This window comes from Camelus bactrianus, chromosome 7 (genome assembly GCF_048773025.1).
Source record: "Camelus bactrianus isolate YW-2024 breed Bactrian camel chromosome 7, ASM4877302v1, whole genome shotgun sequence".
Classification (NCBI taxonomy): domain Eukaryota; kingdom Metazoa; phylum Chordata; class Mammalia; order Artiodactyla; family Camelidae; genus Camelus; species Camelus bactrianus.
Window position 1 is genome coordinate 12,175,960 of NC_133545.1, and position 14,526 is coordinate 12,190,485.

Below are 14,526 nucleotides of genomic sequence, written 5' to 3' on the forward strand. Positions count from 1 at the left end.
GGTAGTTTTATTTGTATTATAAACCCCAAGTAAACATATTGAAAGAGTACTTAACCAAAGGAAGAAATGGCCAGTAAACATAAAATATGTTCAGCCTCACTAGTTATCAAGGAATTGCAAATTCAAAAAATGGAAATCATTATTTGCCTCTCAAATGGACAAAGATTTTTGTTTTAATTTATCATAATTTAGAGTTGAGATTATAATGCTGCTGGTGAGAAAATAAATTGCTACAATTTTTCTGGAGGATAATTTGGCAATATGTATATAGAGCCAATAATTCCATTTGTAGAACTTTACAATGAGGAAGTAATTGAACAGGAACAAATAGATGTGTGTGCAAGTATATTCATTAGAGATTTAATATTAATGAAAAATGAAAATAAACAAGTGCTTGTTAGGGTTAGATAAATAAATTGATAACCTCCATATATGATTATATAGACATTAAAGTGGAGTGGTAGACCTTTATTTATTGATATGGAAAGGAGTCCGCAGTATATTTAATAAAGCAACATGTATAGTATCCCATATTATGGTGCTGCATAGAAATAAATGACATAATTTTTTAAATAACCATCGATATTTTAGTACATATCTTTCTAGGTTATCTTTTATTTATAAATATTCACAGTGCATGCATATAAAAGTCTAGTAGGATGTATGTACATCAGTATGTTAACAGTGGTCATTTCTGACCATTGATTATTCTGACATGATTATGGAAGATTTTAATTTTTTTCTTTATGCTTTCAGAATGTTCAATTTTTGAATTTTAAGTTTGAGGTTTTTTGCTATGAGTACTTTATTTGATAATCAGGAAAATCAATAAATTAGTTTAATTATATTGAAATACAACATAGCATGTAAAAAAGTGCACTTAAGTGTACAAGTAGCTAAAAGCTCACAAGCCAACACAACTGTTCAATAAACAGAGCATTACCAGCACTCTAGAAGTCCTCTTCATGTCCCCGACCCCTATGGATATTTGACCTAAACAGAAGTAATGTTGTCTGGCCTTCTTGTCTGGCCCTTTTCTCAGTATTGTTCATAAGATTCATCTATATTATTGTATGTAGTTACGGGTTATCCATTCTCTACATAGTGTTCATTGGTGACTATAACATGATTTCTCTTTCTGTGTACTGTGTGATAAGCATTTGAATAGTTTCCAGTTTGGGGCTATCATGAATGCTACTGCTATGAATATTCTTAGTACATGTTGTTTGGTGAACATATGTGTCCGTGTTGGTTGGTGTATACCTAGGAAAGAATTGTGGGGCCAGTAGTAGATACTGCCAACAGTGTTTGAAGTGGTTGTACCAATTTATACACCCTTTGGCGATGTGTAAGAGTTCTACTTGTTTCACCTAAAATTTTTTTTAATTTTAATAATTTTCCTAGCAAATGCAATAAATGATCCGTGGATTTTTAAAAAAGGTTAACTACTCTGGTAAAGAAGTATGCAGTTTTCTATTTCAGACAAGTTCCATTGGGCTTGTCATCTGCAGTTTTAACATTCAGTTAGTGAATGCATCTAATTTAATTTTGTTAAATAACCAGGAAAATGTCTTAGGTATTTAATTGGTTAAATTAAATTTCCAGGGGGAAAATGAGATTGGCTATTTTTTTGGATTGGTATTTTGAAATACTAGTATAAGACTATTATTGTCAGTTTACTTTTTTTCCTCAGAAAATTAATGCAGTTTAGGAAGTTAAAGTATAATTGATTTGCATTTTATAATGGTATGAATTTAAGGCAATGATAATTAGTGAAAATACCCCAGGGTTTTTTATATTTTTAAATTTAAAAAATTGGAATGACATTTGGAATGGCAATTACCTTTTAGGTGATGTGGCAGTGAAAATGTTGAATGTGACAGCACCCACACCTCAGCAGTTACAGGCCTTCAAAAATGAAGTAGGAGTACTCAGGTGAGCTTGTGTGAATCACATTTTCCAGAGAAGTTGTCTGCATCAACATGTGTTTTCCAGTGATAGCCACTGGTAGCTTTACAGATTTACTCAAAATGGAGAAGACAGAGTTTGTCTGAGTATATTTTGTCTTTAACCATACTCTTTTAAGTGGTAGGTGATCATAGGGTGAATTAATGGAAATACAATATTCTGATCATGAGAAGTAATACTTCTAATATTTCCAAAATGGAAATAATACTCTCAGAAACTTAGCATATCAGAAGACATTTAGAAATTGTATCAAGCCCTGGAACTTGAGGAACATTAACAAACTAGAGTATGTCCAGGCAAGGACAACTTTGGTGGTATGGGGGCGGGGGAGGAATTCTGAAACTATAACTTAGGGAGAAAATAGTCAAGGAACTGAGAATATTTGGGTCCATAGGAGGCTGTTATGTTCAAGAGGGTATAAACTTACTCTTTTATTCCAGAAAGCAGAACAGGGAAGCCAGTGGCAAAAGTTGTAGGAAAATGATTTTTTCTCAACCAAAAAAAATTTTAATAATAGAACCACTTTTTAAAAAAGAAAAAAGAATAGTGGTAACAGGGAACAGGCTGTGGTCTCATTGATGAGCTTACCGTAATTGAAGATATTTAAGCAACCTCTGGTTGTCTGTCTATGAGGTATATTAAAAAAGATATTTATGAAAATAATAGGATGTTAGTCTAGACAATTCCTAAAGTCTTACCTAAATTTATTATTTTGTTGCCTTTTTAAAACCTCTTTCTGATGACTTCTTACTGATAAGTAGACTGCTTTGGCCCTCTATTTAAAGATTTGTTAAAGTTTATCAACATTTTTTTACTATTTACTGTCACATTTTTTTTTACAGGAAAACTCGACATGTGAATATCCTACTCTTCATGGGTTATTCAACAAAGCCACAACTGGCTATTGTTACCCAGTGGTGTGAGGGCTCCAGCTTATATCATCATCTCCACATCATTGAGACCAAATTCGAGATGATCAAACTTATAGATATTGCACGGCAGACTGCACAGGGCATGGAGTAAGTTCCATTCTGTTAAATCTCTTGTAAATTACTTTTGAAGACCATTCAGAACATTTTAAAGGTTTTAGCTATTATTCTTTTGAATTGCATTTTTCAATTATTGTCCTGCAACATGTGGACTCTTTTAACTAATGGCTAGCAATATGATATTAAGAAATAAAATAGTCTGTCTAGTATAGTCTTCAAAACATATATCAAATATTTGATGTGCAAATATGCACATTTATGTTTAGCATGCCACAGTTTAACTAGGCAACAAAGGTTTAAAGGACAAAAATAGGCCCAAAAAAAAGCCACTAAAAAATTAAGTTATTGAAGTATATAAAATGATTGTTAGTTATCCTTTTAAGTTATTTTCTCCATGTGCCCATATTATCTGTTGCAAAAGATCATCTGCATGAAATAAAGTGAAAGTAAAGTAAAATGAAAATCTGCATTCTGATCCTTTTTGAGGTTTTCAAGTTGACTTTTTCATACCAGTGTATTTTGCTATGTAATTTAAAAGATACAAAAGTTACTTTATAAAATTTATCATAGGCCAAAACAGGAAACAGACTATGAAGGATAAATTTTGCATGCAAATACAAATAAATAGGTAAATTCAAAACATAAAATTAAATAAATTCTGAAAGCACTGAAATGAAAAATTTTAAATGAGTAAAATGTAAGTTTGTAAGCTCTATGGGTAGTTTAAAATATGCATGTATCTTAAATTAATTTAACATTTTATAATACATAAATGGCTTTCACATGCATGGATTATTATGTTATTTAATCTTTGTAATGTTATGAAGTAGATACTTATATTTTCTATTCACAGATAAGGGAAACTGAGGCTTCTAAGTGAGTTGTCTAAGGCTACACATTTAATAAGCAGAAGGAAAGGTGTTTAACTCAGAATTTTTGACTCCTAAACCTTTATTCTTTCCCCATAACCATCATACTACTTTTACATTATAAAATTAGAATAAAAAGGTAAAAGTGTGTATATGTACTAATACCTAGAACTCTGACTCAGGATCATTTATTGCAAATGAGTATAGAACCAAGACAAAGCCAGATCTAGCTCTTAAGTCTTTCTACTGTCCTACCCTCTCTGTCTCAAAACTAGGCAATCTATATCTATAATTTAGATTGTTTACAAGTCTGTGTTCAGCCAGAATCCTTATTGCAGCACATTATTACCTCATTCAATAACATTTCCACTTATCCAGTAGACTTAAAACAGTCCCACCTTTCATATAAGTTAGAATCTGAATCTGTTTAAATCTGAAAGGTTATATTAAAATCTTGTGAAGAGTAAACCTTGGCCAGAATAGTATACATTACAGAGAAACAAAGCTTGTTCTGCTCACAACCCACCAGTCTCTTTACTGTTTCTTCAGCAGGCCTGGTTTGTCTTTCCTCAGGGCCTTTGTACTTGTTTTTTCTTTCTGGGATAAGTACTTATGTCACAAATAATCATAGAGTTTCTCCCTTGTGTCTCTATTCAAATACTGCCTTTTAAAGAAAGCCTCCTCCTATCACCTTATATAACTAACATGTTCCTACCCCACTCTGTCACACTATTGCCCACCCTAGTTTTTGTTTTTAACACCCAACTCCATATGACATATTTGCCTGTTGTCTGTCGTCCCCACTAGATTACAAGCTGTATGAGAGCAAGGGTCTTGTTCTGCTCATTGTTTTGTCTCTAACGCCTAGAACATGGCCTGGCCTATGATAAGTACATATCATTACCAAAACTAAAAAAATGAAAGAATGATTACACACAACTACATATTATTGTTAGGTTTACCTTCCAGAAGAGAGAGAAACGAAATTCTTCTCATATCAAAACTGAGAAATGTCAAGAAAAGAAAAATAATCAAAGAAGTAATAGAAAAATAACAGAGGGGAAAAGGCTTTTGCTATACACAGAGGCAGCAGAGAATAGTCTTAGAACTGTTTTAGAAATGGTAATGGGACAGGGCAGTGCCAGTAGAGAAGAACACTGTCAGATCAGATAGTTCTGTAGTGTGGGGATGAGGCAGTGTTGTCCTGTTGTTTTGCATTTTGGGATCTATAAGATCTATAACCTTTACAGTCTTAGTTATTTACTCTGAAAATACTTTGCTTACATTTTTAAGTAACTCTTACTATGAATATATCTAGCTATTAATGTAGCTCGTATCAGTTTATCCTGTCTTTTAATAGCTGAAAAAGTATTAATTATAAAATTTAAGCCTTTTAACAGATTATATTTGTTATTACCAGTTTAGAATTAGCCAAAGAAGATACAGTTCCTTTTTTTCTTTTCTGTTCTTTATAGGACAATATGTGCAACTAGTTAAAGTTACCAACACATCTTTAGTTTCTGAAGGCTTTGGCAGATTGAAAATCCTCTTATTAAAATGGCTCTGTGGTTTTCAGGTTAAGGTGACAGATTTTTGCTCTCTTGAAACACCAATGTAACTATAATAAAATTTTTTAAAGTATGAACATATCACAGAGAGGAAGAAAACAATAGGAATAACATTTTAAAAGCTAGAAAGTAGATGTAGAAAGTAGATGGAGAAGTGATAATGGATATAGTACAACCAAAAAAAGCTAAATTATTAGTTGGCAATGGGGAAATGAAAACCAGCCTGATTTATACCACAGAATCCTCAAGGATCACGGAATTGGCAGTGCGAGGTATCTCCGGAGGAGGAAGAGTACACAAATGAAAAGTTTGTCTGAAATGTTTCTCTAAATCCTGTCTCCTGCTCTGTGCCAGTTGGTGGCTACCCCATCCCTACTCTGGCAGTAGACTGGAAATGTGTTCTCTGGAGAGGGGAAAAGCAAATATCTGAACTGGGGACACAGAAGGAAGAGGAGTGGGGTGGGGGATTGAGTGCCTGCTTACTGGACAGTGGAGCTCCCCAGCAGTCTCTTTTCATTTGGTTCCCAGAATGCTAGCAGCCAAACCTTCCCCTTAGGCGGGAATTGGAATTCTCTGAGGAATCTTACCAGACAAGAGGAGAGTCGCAAAGGAGTGCTATCAGGGGTTCCACCTAGATGGGAGTACATGGGAATTCAAAAACAAGAAACCCATCTATATGCTCAAAGCTTTCAGACAGGCTTTTAATCCCTGATTTAGTCTAGGGAGAGATGAATTATCTCTTGATGACTGGACATCAGAGGGAAAGTCTCTGCCAATGAGAGAGACCAAAGAGGAGGGAAAAGAACTAGGAGTAAACAAATAACCCCCCCACCAAAAGCCTATCAGATTCCTCAGAGATAAAAGAAGATACTGTGTCCATAAATCAAGAACTGATGTTTTATAAGGAAATTCAGGTAATAACAACAACAAAAGGTTAAATGTTGATATTTACAGTACACTAGAAATTACATCCTTTGCAATTATTTAAACTTTCAGATGTTGGGTTCCTCCTCCCCCTGTCTTCCACTATCATTTCACAAAGGACAGAACAAGGTAGACGTAGCTGACCAGTAAGTCCATAGACTGTTTAAATAGCTGCTTAATAATGTACTTTTGCAAAGCCCTCATTTCAAAATCATGCGTCTCCTGAATGCTGTTGAAAGTGATCTTTTCTGACTGCTTTCTAAAGCTTATTCTAAAATCACAGGGTATAAGCAGAGTAAGAGCATACTAACTCATTGTCTGAAGTGCTGGGGTCGCAGTCATTCATAAGATAAAACCTTTAATAATTAGGAGCATTGACTCATTAGGACTTCCAAATGTGTCACCTTTATCAGATAACAGAATACAAGCAGACAGTGGATGGGTGACATTTTTCCTATGTGGTTCTGTCTCTCTTCTCAGTCAAAGATGATTTTTGATTCCTAGGTTTACCTTAAGAGAGCAGAGCTATTCTAGTGCTTGATAATTATAGACTTACTCTTAAGAATCAGGATTCATACAGTATGTTTATCATCTTCTCACCTGACAGTCATTGATTAAGCCTAAGGGCTAGAATATTTTAAAGAATAATGTTACTAAAGAAATATCAGGAATGGTCAGTCTATCTTGACATTTCTTTGCAGGACTTCTCATTTCAGTCTAATATTTATGGTATAATTTTAAATTTAGCTTATTTACTAAATTTGCTAACTGTTAAATCAAGGGAGGCACATAGAAAAGATTGTGATCTGTTATTATACTCCCAAGAGTTTACATTTTGTATATAAGATTATTAAAAATAATTTGGGGATAAATCCTTAACAATTTAATAAAAAAAAATGAAGAGTATGCTTCCGTTTACTCATAAGTAAACCTAGCTAAAAGAAACAGAAGGATGAATTGTAGCTGACAAGATGGTGTATTAATGATTAAAAGTAATTCTAATTGATTGAAGAATATTTAATTATAGTAAGCATCATTTTCTGGTAGATAAAAACAGTGATTGAGAGAAGGATGCTGATAATCACCAAAAATGCAAATTAAAAGAAGAACTGTTTTTTACCTGCTGAAATTGGCAAAATGCCTAAATTCTGACAAGATTAAGTGTCGGTAAAGATTAGGGGAATTGCTCACTGGGTCACTCCTGATGCAGTCAGCCACCTTGAAGGCATTTTGGAAGTATTTGTTAAAATGGAAAATACCTGGTCTACCCCCAAGAAACACTAGCTTTTGTTCCAATAGATCTATATGGAAAGAGATGTATTATGGGAAGACATACAATAGTGAAAAATTGGAACGATAAATGTCCATCAGTAGAGGGCTGCATAAATAAAATATTGGCACATATCTGCAGGTAGAGTATATAGCAGAAATGAGCGATGTAGCTAGTATCCATGTCAGCTTTAAGATATAATGTCAAATGAGAAAGCAAACTGCAGCATGAGACCACTTAGGATTTTAAAAACAAAACACATTTTTTTTGGTCATGACTTTATATACATATTTATATGTGTGAAAGTGTTAAAGTAAGGATTAGAAGGCACTAGCCAAGCTCAGTAGTAGTTGTCTCCAGGAAGGAGAAAGGGGTTCAAGATGGGGACAGCTGTCAAGCTGAGAGAGACTTTAGCTTTACCTATATAAAATTCTCATTGTTTCTGTCTCTTAATTGAAAATACTCTACAGTTGTGTTTTAGTTTCATAATCTTTTTAGAAGTGTAAACTTAAAAAAAAAGACAGGAGGCAAATGTGCAAAAATTTTAACAGAGTTGATTATGGTAGAATATGAGTGATTTCTACATTAGTCTTTGGGTTGCAGTTTTTCTTAATTTCAAAATATAAGTTATTATAAGGAAACATAATCATTATAGAAAATTCAGAAAATATAATTAAGCACTAGTACTCCCCTGAGAAATAATTACCATTAATGTTTTGATGTGGAGTATTATGTATCTGTTTAGAATTCTGAATTTTAAAACTATACACAATGGTTTGTTGTTGTTTTAAATGTGGAATCGTACTGGATTTACCTTTTTTCACTTGTTCTTATTTTAAACGTCTTTACTAGTCAGTAAGTATTATGTTCTGACTCCACCTCTGCTATATGCTAGTAACTCACTCTCTCCCTCTTTTTTGTAGACCAACTATTTTCTGTGGTATTTTTTATATACAGTGATATATTTAGCAATTACATAGTACCTACTGTATGCCAGACATTGTTCTGTGTACTGTATACATACTGCCTCATTTAATCCTCAACAGCCCTGTGAGGTAGATCGTATTATCATCCCCATTTACTGATGGAGAAACTAGGGTTTAAAAGGTTAAGTCACTTGCCACAGGCACTTTGGCTCCAGAATGTGTTACCTTAACCTTTACACTATGCTGCTGCTTCAATGTACCTCAAGTGGACCCTTAATGCCACACAGCAATCATACTTTCAGTTCCCTGTTCCCCTCCCGCTGGCTCTGCCTCTCTCATAGATGCTATCATACTCCCTTTATCCTCCATCCTCCAAAAGTTCTCCAAATACAGTCAGCTGATAACCTTACTTGCCATTTCATTAAGAAAATTAGAAGTACCCACTGCAGTATCTACCTACATTCCTGCTCAGTTTTTCTGCCTAAGAGTGAAAGCCAGTCCTTCCATTTTGTGCACTAGATCCCATCCCCTTTCTCCTTCTCACTGACGTTTTTGATTAGATCTCTTCTGTTTATCATCAGATTTTCCTTTTTTACTGGATTTTCTCCCAGTTTATAACATCTTTCTTACCATGCACATTTGGAAGAATGCTGACAGTTGTTGAACCTAGGTAGAAGGCACAGAGTATTTATTGTACTGTTCTTTCAACTCTTCTCTGTGCTTAAAAATTTTCATAATAAAAAAAATATCCCCTTCTTTCCTTCAGAGTTAAAATATCTCAAAAGACTTGTTCATACTCACTGTCTTAATTTCTTTCTTCCCCTTCTATCTTGGACCCAACTCAGTCAGGATTTTGCTCAATACTTCACTGAAATCTCTCTTTTTAAGAATTTTTTTTATTGACTCACATTAAGCCTCATCTTTTTTTTTCCCCCTCAGTAGAGGTACTGGGGATTGAATCCAGGACCTCATGCATACTAAGCACGTGCTCTGCCACTGAACTAAACCTCTCATCCTCCTGAAATATCTCTTAATAAGATAGTTACCATGTTGCTAGACCCAGTGGTGAAATACTCAGCCCTCAATCTGTTTGACCCATCAGAAACATATGATGTAGTTGATCACATTCTCTTCATGTAACCTCTTCTTAATTCCTTGCTACTCAGACCACATTCTATCTGGGAGCCTTTTAGAAATGCTGAATTTTAGGTCCCACCCCAGATCTACTGAACTGAAGACTACATTTTAACGAAATCCCTGAATGATTTGTATGCATACTGAAGTTTGAGAAGCACTACTTTAAAGCATATTCTCCTGACTTTCATTCTACTTACTATCTGTTCCTTCTCAGCTAGTTCTTCTTCAGCTCCTTAACCTCTAAATATTGGAACGGTCCAGGGATTCCGTTCCCTTAGTGATCTCATCCAGGTTCATGACTTAAAATACAACTTAATTACCATTTCTGTGCCAGTCTCCAGCCAATTCATTTCCTCTGAATTCCAGACTGTCATATCTGTCTGCTCAACATCACTTGATTTTCTAACGGACAAATTTAATATATCTAACACTGAGGTCCTGATCCTTTTCCTCAAGCCTGCTCTTCTTATGTTCTTTCATCTCAGTATCTGGCAACTCTGTTCTTTCAGCTGCTTATGTCTAACATTTTGTACTTAATTTTTGACTCCTTTCTTTGTCTTATACCACACAACCAACTTATTAATCAACTCCTGTTTGATTTCTCTTTAAAGTATATCTAGAATCTTACAACTTCTTCAGTTTATTATCAATATTGCAGCCAGAGTGGTCCTCTCAAGACTTAGGTCAGATTATGTTTCTCCTCTGCTTCTTCAGTGTCTTCACATTTCACTCAGAAAGGAAACGAAAGTCCTTACAGTGAGCCTTTCTCAATGTGACCACCACCAGAACCGTCCCTCCCCCCACTGCCTATTTTACTACCTCTCAACTCATTCACCACTCTTCTCCCTCTTGCTCTTTCCGTTCCATGCTGGTTTGCCTTCTTTGCCATTCTTTAAACATGAGAAGCACACAGTTGCCTTAAGACTCTGCCCTTGCTAGTCCCCTGCCTGCTGTGTTCTTATCCCATGAAGGCATGACTCTCCCTCCCCTCCTTTGAATCTTTACTCAAAATGTCCTTTGAAGAGAGGCCCTCCCTTCCTGGCCTGAAAGTACACCCCTTGTAACTCATCAATTTCTGTTTCCCACCTATAGAATACTACATATTCTACTGATACATCTTTTTAATTTTCTGTCTTCTAAACTAAAATGTAAACCACTTGAGGGTAAGGATTTTCTGCTTGATCTCCAAGATTTAGAATAGTTGTTGCTTAGCACATAGTGAGCTTTCAGTAAATTTGTGTTAAATAAGTGAAAGAAAGAATCTATAAAGGTAAATATTATTATCTCCGTTTTACAGGATAAGAATCGAAAGCTTAGAGACATTATGTCATGTACCCAAGGTCATATGGCTAGTAAGTGACTTAGCTGAAATTCGGACCTAAATCTATATGCTCAAAACCCATGCTCTTTCCAATCTGCCTCTCTGGTCATGTCACGTAGAGCCTCTGGGCTCTGGTTTTCCCATCGCTGTAAGTGTATTACTGCCTTTTTGCTTGCCTCACAGAGAAACAGAAAGGTTATAAAACCAAATGGTGAAAAACTATTCTGAAAACTTGAAAATGCTGTACATGTACAAGAGGGTGATAGTAATTCATTTTTTTCTTACAGAAGTTTTACAATTTTTTAGTTCTAGGTCTTCTGTCCACCTCAGATTGATTTTTGTGTCTGGTATGAAGTAAAGGTTGAAGTTTTTTTTCCTTATATGGATATCCAGCAAGATAACTCAAAGTGGGAAAGGATAGTCATTTCAAACAATATTGCTGGAACAATAATTTTTCTTTCTTTTTCTTTTCTTTCTTTCTTTCTTTCTTTCTTTCTTTCTTTCTTTCTTTCTTTCTTTCTTTCTTTTCTTTTTCTTTCTTTCTTTCTTTCTTTCTTTCTTTCTTTCTTTCTTTCTTTCTTTCTTTCTTCCTTCCTTCCTTCCTTCCTTCCTTCCTTCCTTCCTTCCTTCCTTTCTTTCTTCCTTTCTTTCTTCCTTTCTTTCTTCCTTTCTTTCCTTTATTTCCTTTCTTTTCTTTCTTTTCTTTCTTTCTCCTTCCTTCCTTCCTTCCTTTTTTTGAGGGGAGTAATTAGATTTATTTATTTATTTATCTATATTTGATGGAGGTATTGGGGGTTGAACCCAGGAACTCACGTGTGCAAAGCACACACTCTACCACTGAGCAATACCCTCCCCCCGGAACAATAATTTCTTGAAATGACTGTCCTTTCCCATGTTGAGTTATCTTGCTCATATAAATAAAAAGAAGCATGATATTTGATTTATGTATTTTAGCATATGAATGTTTAAAATGAAGTTAAAAAAAGAAAATAGCATGGTTTTTGCTATTCCATCAATATCATGATATTCCTTGCTTACAATACATTCTCGTTTATTCTCTTCAGGCCAGTGTTGCACTTACGAAACTAGAATGAAAGTATTTTCCAAAGATTATTTTCCTTTCTAAAGCAGGTCTGAACTAGAAAACAGTTACTTGAAAATGCTATACATGTACAAGTACTGTGTATCATTTCCAAATTGATGTTTAGACTCTGTAGGTCCAGTGCAGTCCCATCAGAATCTCAGCAGCCTTATTTGTCGAAGTTCACAATTTGATTCTAAAACGCATGTGGAGATGCTACCAAGACAGTTTTCAAAAAGAATAGTTGTAGGACTTTTACTGTGAGATTTCAAAACTTTCCACAATGCCACAGTGATCAAGACAGTGTGATATTGGCATAAGGACAGACATGTGCATCAACACAATTGAAAAGAAAGCCTAGAAATAGATCCATTATGTCTATGGTCAGTTGGCTTTTTTTTTTTTTTTTTTTTTCAGTTTTATTTATTTACTTATTTTTTGACGAAGATACCAAGGCAATTCATGGGGGAAAGATAGTCTTTTCAACAAATTTTGCTGCAGCAACTGGATATCCAAATAGAATGGATAAACAAATAAACAACCCTTTCTGGACATAGGACATAAATATTAATTCAAAATGGATCAAAGACTAAGACTAAAATCTGAAAATCTAAAACTTCTAGAAGAAACAGGAGAAAATCTTTGTAGCCTAATGACAGGCAAAGATTTCTTAGGACACAAAAATTAAGGATGATAAAAAAATTCATAAATTGGATTTCATCAAAATTTTAAACTTTTCACTTTTCAAAAGACATTGTTAGGAAAATGAAAAGACAAGCCACAGTCTTGAAAATGTTTGCAAGATACGTTATATGATAAAAGACATGTATCCAAATCATACAAAGAACTCTTACAACTCAGTAAGTACTAAAGCAAACTACCCAGTGAAAAAATAGGCAAAAGATTGAAATGCTTTATTAAAGAAGATATAAGAATGACAAATAAGCACATGCAGAGACATTCAACATATTAGACATTAAAGAAAGGCAGATTAAAACTACAAGACATTACACACACCTGCTAGAATGCTTATACTCAAAACCAACACAACCAAGGTTAGCAAGGATGCAGAGCAACTAGAACTCTTATACACTGATGATAAGGATCTTAAAACGGTACAACCACTTTGGCAGTTTCTTTTAAAATTAAAATTACCGTGTGAGCAATTCTAATCCTACCTATTTCCCCAAAAGAAATGAAAATATAATTCGACAACAAAAACTTGTATGTGAATGTTTATAGTGTCTTGTTTATAATTGCCCAGAAAAAAAAAAAAAAAAACCCAGAACGACCCAAATGTGTAGCAGGTAACTGGATAAGTTGTGGTATATCCATACAATCTAGTACTGCATGCAGCCAGTGTGTGAATCTGAGAATCAATATGCTGAGCAAAAGAAGCCATATAATTTTGTTTATATGAAATTCTGGAAAAGGCAAAACTAATCACTAGTGATAGCATTATCAATGGTTGTCTGAGCTAGAGGGGGGTGTTATTAATTGCAGAAATGTACGAAGAAACTTTTGGGGGTGGTGGATATTCTTCATCTTGATTGTGGCTCGTCTTTAGACAAGCGTGTGTGTGCATATATATATTTGTCCAAAAAAATCTTTAAACTATACATAAAGATTGGGTGCATTTTGTGTTGTATAAAAGTTATAGTTCTCAATAAATTTTCTTTTTTAAAAACAAAGAGAAACTGAAAAGTCTTAAGTAAAAATAGAATTTAGGCCACTATGGAGCACAACTGAAAAATATTTGAACTCCACTTACTAGGGATTTTAATTATCCTAAAGTGATAAATGATTACTAACTACACAGGAGTAGCAGAATGTCATTCCCTTCCATCTTCCTCACTTTCCACATTGTGATTATGAGGGGGACTGTAGGGCCTCAAAGTAGAAAGAAGACTGTAATTTGAAACTGTATTTGGATAAAATAACACCTTGTCACCATTATCACGCCATTCCAATCAACTGCTAAATTCTCTATTGGTGTCTGAGAAGAGATTCAGCTTGCTGCATGAAGTCTGATGAATTTTTTTGAAGTTGTGTAGTATTAGGTGAAAGAGGACTGAAATGCTAATGTCTGCATAGGCCAGTTGTTTGGTTTTAGAAATAGTTAAAAATATGAGAAAATAGCAGCAAACTTCTAAGTGAGACACTTGTAAATAGACTAGTAAATTGGGCAAATGGTGTAGGCATAGTATTTGAATTTCAGCAAGGTATTTGAACAATACCTCTCATTCTTGAGGGTAAGGTGGAGATATGTAACATACATGGAGAATTTAACGAGGTTCGTAACTTTGATGATCATACCTGAAGCTCTTAAGCTAGAAGGAGATTTTTGTCCTCATTCCTCTCTTGAATATGACTAGCATATTCACAGATAACTTAGATGAGAACAAAATTAGCATGCTAATCTTTTAAAACTTTTTTTTTAGTGATAACTGAAATTTTAAAAAGCTGAAATTTT

General features: G+C 34.3%; 1 protein-coding gene across 4 annotated transcripts in view; it reads left to right on the forward strand.

Moving 5' to 3' along the window:
- The window catches only part of BRAF (B-Raf proto-oncogene, serine/threonine kinase), a 140,460-nt gene that overhangs the window by 102,137 nt on the left and 23,797 nt on the right, over positions 1 to 14,526 (forward strand). For all 4 annotated transcript variants that reach the window (XM_074366915.1, XM_045510973.2, XM_045510971.2 and 1 more), the window contains 2 exons: positions 1,851 to 1,935; positions 2,811 to 2,987. In XM_074366915.1, coding sequence (XP_074223016.1) covers positions 1,851 to 1,935; positions 2,811 to 2,987 — 262 coding nt within the window. The remainder of the gene's footprint in view (positions 1 to 1,850; positions 1,936 to 2,810; positions 2,988 to 14,526) is intronic.